This window comes from Lampetra planeri, unplaced genomic scaffold, assembly GCF_965212315.1.
Source record: "Lampetra planeri unplaced genomic scaffold, kcLamPlan1.2.h2 scaffold_1240, whole genome shotgun sequence".
Classification (NCBI taxonomy): domain Eukaryota; kingdom Metazoa; phylum Chordata; class Hyperoartia; order Petromyzontiformes; family Petromyzontidae; genus Lampetra; species Lampetra planeri.
This window is the reverse complement of record NW_027613955.1, coordinates 24,601-31,544: the sequence shown is the minus strand read 5'-3', so window position 1 is coordinate 31,544 and position 6,944 is coordinate 24,601. Positions and strand designations below refer to the sequence as shown.

Genomic DNA, 6,944 nt, shown 5'->3' with positions numbered 1-6,944 from the left:
GGAGTTTAAACTGCGTCATTAGTGGTTCATTCGAACCTGACACAAACCTGTAATATTTTGAGATAGGTTTCGACACTGAAACATTCTGACAAAAACTACTGAAGTTCTCCATCATATTCTAATGTATGTATGTATGTATGTAAACTTAAAAACGTGTGCTGATGTTTTTCTATCATGAATAAGTACATATTTCTAGTGTATATTAGCTGTACTTATTGTGTATTACATGTTAACTTACTAACTTACTAATCTATTATTATTATTATTTACTATTTAACACAAACAGTGTGCTTTGGACATTTCCCCCGTAGGACAGTAAAGGCTGGTCTCACCAAAAGCCTCCATGATGGGGTTGGAGTCCAGCACCCTCCGCTCTATTCTTTCCACCGTGTCGTGACTCTCCATCACTGAGGACGAGGCTGCCACAGTGGCGTAGTACTTCATCAGACAACGAGAGGTCCATGTCTGGGAGGAGAAAAAAAAGCATGCATTTATTCATTCACCGAAGACTCAACCTGTAGATACACACCCCTCATCATCTTATGATTCTTTGGCTCCCTTTGTTGTATTTCAAACAGGGGGGTTCTCTTTGGTAAGCCTTTTTAAATTCAAAAGAAAAAAACTGAAAAAAGACCAGAGGACAATGAAACGTTAAAGGTGTATTGGTTTACGTGTTAAATATTGGAGGGTTACCTTTCCTGCCCCGCTCTCACCACTGACCACCAGCGACTGGTTCACTGGCTCCAACTGACCCCGCACGTTCCTGTAGGCTTCCTCTGCCACAATGAAGACATGTGGTTTGGACTCCTGCGGTGACGAAATGTACACGTTTACCTGCATGGAGGAGACTGTGGACTTCATGTTCAGTTTAACGCTGTTCACCAGGAGATTCATGTCTGTGAATAGGTTCAACTGATCATGAAACAACACGTGTTTTATTGGAGTGTAATACTGGCTTGTTGACGTCAGCTGGCTCCTTGATGAATGTTTGCATGCTTTACTCCAAGAAGATCACAGAGACAATGGAGCGTCGCCTCTCTACCCATCAACACCAGACGTACCTGGGGCTGAGGAGCGCAGTGATATTCCTTCATCACCTCCACAGAGTAAAGGTGTGGAACAGGCTGGAAGGGGTTAAGAGCCACCAAGGTGCAACCAGCATGGGTGTAAAACACCTTCAGGCTGTACCGGGCCTGTAGGCATTTTAAAACTGCAGGAGACAGATGTGATGTGTTAATAGGTGTAAAAACAGGGTCTACTGCCAGCCAAGAAACTCCTGTCACTTCTATGAACTGTGCCTCTAATCACTGTGTTACTGTCAACGTATGACTGCTCCATCTGCACATTTCATATGGGCAAATGGACACAAATACACTGGGAAAACATTGTTACTGACAAAGTTTAATTAAACAACAGCAGGTTTACGGAACACAAACATTTACTGCCTGTATAGACAGACAAGTTTCCATGACCTCCTCTCGTGGTAGATCTGGTCCTCTGACCAGACAGCCACTGTATTTAAACCAGTCTCTTCATGAGCTGCATTTACTGGTTCACAGACCATTTCTGTGCAAACCCCCGTTCTCAGGCTTAACAGTGGTGAACATTTAACCTATCTTTTCTGTCGTCTGCTCTAGCCAATGTTTAAAGTCATCCTTTTATGACCAGATTTCTTCAAATGTCTGTTTCCTGTCATAAATGCGTTCAAAAAAATGAATTCATGAAATGAAAAACACATGGAGACTGCATCAGAGTAAAATAAAGTGACTTATATGTGCATCAAATCTGATCTCTTGTGAGATCAAATGAAGCATTTATCTATCTGTCTATCCATCTATCTGATGTCTTCACTGAAGGTTTAACTGCAGACTCCAAATGAGGCTGCAGCTGTACCTGTTGTCGGGGTCACCGGGTTGACTTTGGTGAGATCATCATACGTGTGGAGTTGGTCTTCCTCAACAAGGAAAGCCTGAACATCCTCCTCCAGTGAGCCATTGAGGCATCGGTCAGGAGAACAGACGTTGTGAACAAAACTCTTCACCTTCAGTAAAACACAGAAGCAACCAGAAAGCATAGTGAGTTCAACACAAACCTACAGACATCAGGTGGGCACAGATGCGTTCAGGATTTATGTTTTATGTCTGTTCTGTTTATTTCTTTGTTTTTTTATTTGTTTTATTTCTATTTGTTTCTTAAATATTACAAAAAAGTAACATGTAAAACATAAAAAACATATATCCAGTGTGTGAAATGATCATTTCAATCAGAAATCAAGCTCAATCAACAGCTGTAGCGGCTGAAGCTATTATAGTTCCTGCCATCCTTTCTCTGACAAAGGCTGAAGAACAGATGAGGTTGTTCTCAACTAAAGCTCGTGAAGACTCAGCTGCTGTCTGTCATGACACAGGATGGTGTCGGTGGTCTGACAGTTTGCAGGCATTCCATATGTTTTAGACCTGAAGTTTCAAGTCCAATGTGTTCAATTCAATTTTTATCAGAGTTTTTGTTGGAGCATATCGCACAAAGTTGCAACACTGGCGATCTTGCCCAGGGTAAGAGATAGGTGATAACCAGTGAGAATAATAGGGTTTGTTTGGTTTTTTTTCAAATGAAGTTCTGATAACTCCTTCAAATATAACACTACACATCACAATACTATTAAACAATCTGGGAAGAAGCTGTCAATCAAACCATAGTTAAAAAATGAAATCAAATAGAAATGTGCCCATCATACTACAGAAGTCGTTAACAGCTTGTACTGAAATACAAAACATTTTTAACTTAACTCCCTTTAACTACATTGTGCACCACTGCATAGGATTGTCATGTTTAATCCATTCAGTCCCACTTACTTCAGGCTGACACTTTATCCTTCCAAGATCACGTGGACTGAATGCAGCTTGCATGAAGACTGTCAACAGTCTGAGTGTGCAAACAGATTTAAATAATCCAAGGTAGGCTACATCTCATCATTCTGTGAGCCACTTTCAACCCCTGAATCAATTCAACCAATTCACAGTATGGACAACAACCAAATTGATTCCTCTATGATTAAGATGTACCGTAATGTGTCACAACACACTGTTAAACATGAAGCACTACGGAGCAAAAGAGATTTACTTCAGGCACAATGGAGCATTTTTATAACAATCCAGTGGGGAAAAGCCAAACGTGACACAAACGGAAATCATAAGTCATATATATATGTAACTTATATATATCAATACAACACTGCCACTATAATGTGACGTCATGACACTGGATTTCAAGTGTAGATAGACAACAGCCATGTTTGACTGTGTTGAAAAGTTACTAATAAAAGATGACACCTTACTGAATGTCGATTTAATTCAATGTGTGTGTGTGTGTGTGTGTGTGTGTGTGTGTGTGTGAGCGAGAGAGAGAGAAAGAGAGGGAGAGGGAGAGAGACAGAGAGAGAGGAGAGAGAGAGAGAGAGAGGAGAGAGAGGAGAGAGAGGAGAGAGAGGAGAGAGAGAGAGAGAGGTCACAAAGCCTTGGTGAACCCGCCGTTCACAACCACAAACACGTCTAGGTTCCAAACTGAAAACTGGAAGCAGCTGAGAGGTCCCAGAAAAAACTTACCGTCCCTCCATTGTCGTGTGAACTGAAGTGGCTTTGCTCGTTCGCAGAACTCATTGGTTTAACTGTCAGTCGAACAGCTTAAAAAAACAGATCTGCTCTTATGACTGTTTATTCTACTCTGTCGTGAACACGTACGTTCCCATTCCTCTGGGACTTTCCTCAGACGAACACGTTCCACCGCCCGCTACCTCTGAATGTCCAACCGACACCGACCGGACGACCGCCTCCAAACCCACGGATTCCCGCCCTCTTCCTGATACTTCACGGACCGTCAGTCGACATCGGGATTATATACACAGTGTCACAATTTCTCTCCAGTTTCTTATTTATCAGATTTAAGGCTTTGTGTTTATCATGTGTTTAATTATTTTGATTTCGCATTAATCATTTCCTGTCCATGTTTTAATCAGTGGTCGACTGGAATCTGGCTATTATATATTTAAAAGGAAGTTTGTATTCATTATATGATTACAGTCACAACACAAATAATAATAAGCACAAATGATATGCACAGGTGTTTTTTTTCCTGCGTGTCAGTCCCAGTGAGTCGGAAGTTTTCAGAAATCCGAGTCACTGGAATGCAGCGTTTGACAGAACACGGAAGTCATCCAGCAGCTGGCTGGGTGAGAAGCGCCGATCAACTCCAATGGTGGAAACCGACAAATTAATCAGCATACAACCCTGACTAATCCGTGGTAAGCAACAGGACACATAACTGCATTTGGATTGTTATTTAACTTTGAATCGACTAAAGAACTCCACACGGCGTGACGACTAATCCCGAATACGTGTTTTGCCTCCATTGTTATGGTAACTTTATAGCTAATGCATACAACCAGTGACTACTGTGTCCCATAGTAAATCGTATGTAGATGGTGCATGCTGTTAACTATCGTGATGGCCAGATGAAGCTTCATAAAGCACTGAAGCTTCCATACATACGCTGAAGCTTCATGGTGCCCATTTGCTCTACTTCACCATTAAGTGGACAAATCTAAAACAACTTAATCAGTTGTGAAAACACAACAATTGGTTCATTAATTCAGTGCTTCGTTTCACTGACATCTTGTGGCGAATTGTTATAGAGCAAAGAAATGTTTTACTAATTCTCGGGTTTGTGTGAATAATGTAAATGAATATTTGTAAAGTCTGATTGATTCTGTAAACATATGTAGATATGATGGAAGCGTGTGATTGTGTACATTGCTTTTAAAGTTTTTTTTTTTAGAAATATTCTTTTGTCTTTGGAATGAGCTGGTTTCTTTTTTTGCTGACGCCTCCGAGCTTTCGAGAACACACGTTCACTCTGCAACAGATGCGGCTCGTGTGCATACATTAGATGCTTGCCAGTGTGGGCGTATCAGCTGGTTTGATCCAGTCACTCAGGCAACCAAAGCGTTCCCTGCTTAGTACATCATCCGTCACGTGACTGACTGTTTGTGCACCAAAGCAAGTGCCGAAGCAGTGGTGGGAAATGCTGCTGAGTTAGAAGCTTTCTTTTCGCACAGATGTCAGACGACCATCACTAGTCCTAACAGACACAAGCCATGCCTTAATATGCGCTTCACAAAAATCCTCCTGAATTTCGTGACACACACTTTGAAACGTCAACACGGAAAGGCACATGCGTAAATATATGTTCATTTGGATAGCAGTAGATATGTATTTTAGTTGTCCTTTCACTTCTACAGTTCAGTCTGCGTTAATAGATCTGAATTAGCTTGTACACAAATGTCCATGTTTACATCTGTGCAGTAAATGCTAATTTTAATGTTTGCAGGACATGTCTGCGAAGGAAGTGAAGGAAGCATTTGTCAGTAATCTCAATGGGACCAGTCTGGAGGAGGTGGCACTGGGCTCATTTCTCACCCCGCTGTGCTTCATCAACAGAGGGTTCATGTTGATCATCTGCCACAAGGCAAAAGGAAGTCTTCCTTTGCCACTTCCAGTAGTTTCTCACTTGTTTCTAGACTTCCTTACACTTGTCCTCCCACTCATTCTGTCATGCACCGTCCTCAGTGACATGCTCTTCCAGGTCGTCCTGAGCTTCACTGTAGCTTTGACTTGTGTCTTTTGTTTTATCTACAGTTCCAACAGTCAAACTACCGTCAGCTCTTTCCCTCAAAGTCATGTTCAGTTCAGCCAAGTTCCCTTTGTGACCTTTTTTAGAGTGATGGTGAATGTTCAGACAGCTATCAGTATTCTTGCCGTTGACTTCAGTGTTTTCCCAAGAAGATATGCCAAAACCGAAGTTTATGGGACCGGAGTTATGGACTTTGGTGTCGGAGCCTTCGTCTTTGCAAATGCTCTTGTATGCCCTGAAGCACGGAGAAGGACCATTTCTGGATCTAAGTTGAACTATATCTCCAAGCAGATCGTGTCTGTCTGGCCGCTGGTTGCTCTCGGATTGGCCAGGCTAGCGTCTGTCAAAATGACCAACTACCAAGAGCATGTTACAGAATATGGTGTCCACTGGAACTTCTTTTTCACACTCGCCATTGTCAGAGTTTTGGTTTCCATACTTTTGATTGTTTTACCAGTCAGCAAATCAGGACTCTTCGCCCTTTTGTTCTGTGGATTCTATCAGTTCGCCCTGGAGTCAACGGGGCTCAAGGCTTTCCTCATCCATAACAGTGACAGAGAAAAGGACTTTCTACATGCTAACAAGGAGGGTATGTTCTCTGTCGTGGGCTATGTAGCCATCTACATGGCAGGAGTTCAGAGTGGACTCTATGTGATGCAGCCGAGGTCCCAGGTCAGGGAATGGCTCAAAGCCCTTTGTAACCTCTTACTGGGATCTTTAGTGCTGTTCGCTGCGTTGTACACGTGTCAGACACTTGTGGAGCCAGTGTCACGGCGCTTAGCTAACCTGCCTTTTTGCCTCTGGAGTGTTGCTCAGTCACTGTTTTTTATATCCTGTATTGGTATAGCTGATGTGATTTTACTTTTTTCCAAAAGGATATCAGGCTGCCACATTGTACCAACATCATGGAATATATTTAAAAAGCAATCTGATTCAGTCTGTGACAAAAAGGTCGGTGAGATGGAAAGAATCTGCCTTGTTCAGGCTGTCAACAAGAATCAGTTGTTATTTTTTTTGCTGGCAAATATCATGACAGGTTTGACCAACTCCACAGTGGACACACTGAGTTGCACTGATTTATTTTCAGTGTGTGTTTTGCTGTTGTACATGTTCATGAATTGCACTATAATGTATGTTTTCAATGTCTGTGGAATAACAGTAAAATTCTGGTAAAAGGACATCTGTAAAATGTATTTATATCATGTGGAACTGATAAATCTTGATACGTTTTTTGACAAACAGGTGCCATTGAATAACAC

General features: G+C 41.8%; 2 protein-coding genes across 2 annotated transcripts; one reads left to right on the top strand and one right to left on the bottom strand.

The window, feature by feature from the left end:
• Positions 1-332: 332 nt before the first annotated feature.
• On the bottom strand, positions 333-3,656 carry LOC144738951 (unconventional myosin-XIX-like; the record flags this gene model as incomplete). Its single annotated transcript, XM_078621947.1, has 5 exons — positions 3,603-3,656; positions 1,894-2,041; positions 1,062-1,210; positions 694-807; positions 333-465 (listed from the first exon to the last, which is right to left on the bottom strand). Coding segments are annotated over exons 1-5 (598 nt in total), but the record flags the coding sequence as incomplete, so codon positions are not given.
• Positions 3,657-5,385: 1,729 nt separating this feature from the next.
• Positions 5,386-6,858, top strand: LOC144738952 (glucosaminyl-phosphatidylinositol-acyltransferase PIGW-like). The gene has a single exon (XM_078621948.1). It carries the CDS (start codon positions 5,386-5,388, stop codon positions 6,856-6,858), a length of 1,473 nt encoding a protein of 490 aa, XP_078478074.1.
• Positions 6,859-6,944: the final 86 nt, after the last annotated feature.

Excerpts from the sequence above, each read along its gene's own strand:
- LOC144738952 (XM_078621948.1), top strand. The coding sequence starts at position 5,386 with ATGTCTGCGAAGGAAGTGAAGGAAGCATTTGTCAGTAATCTCAATGGG.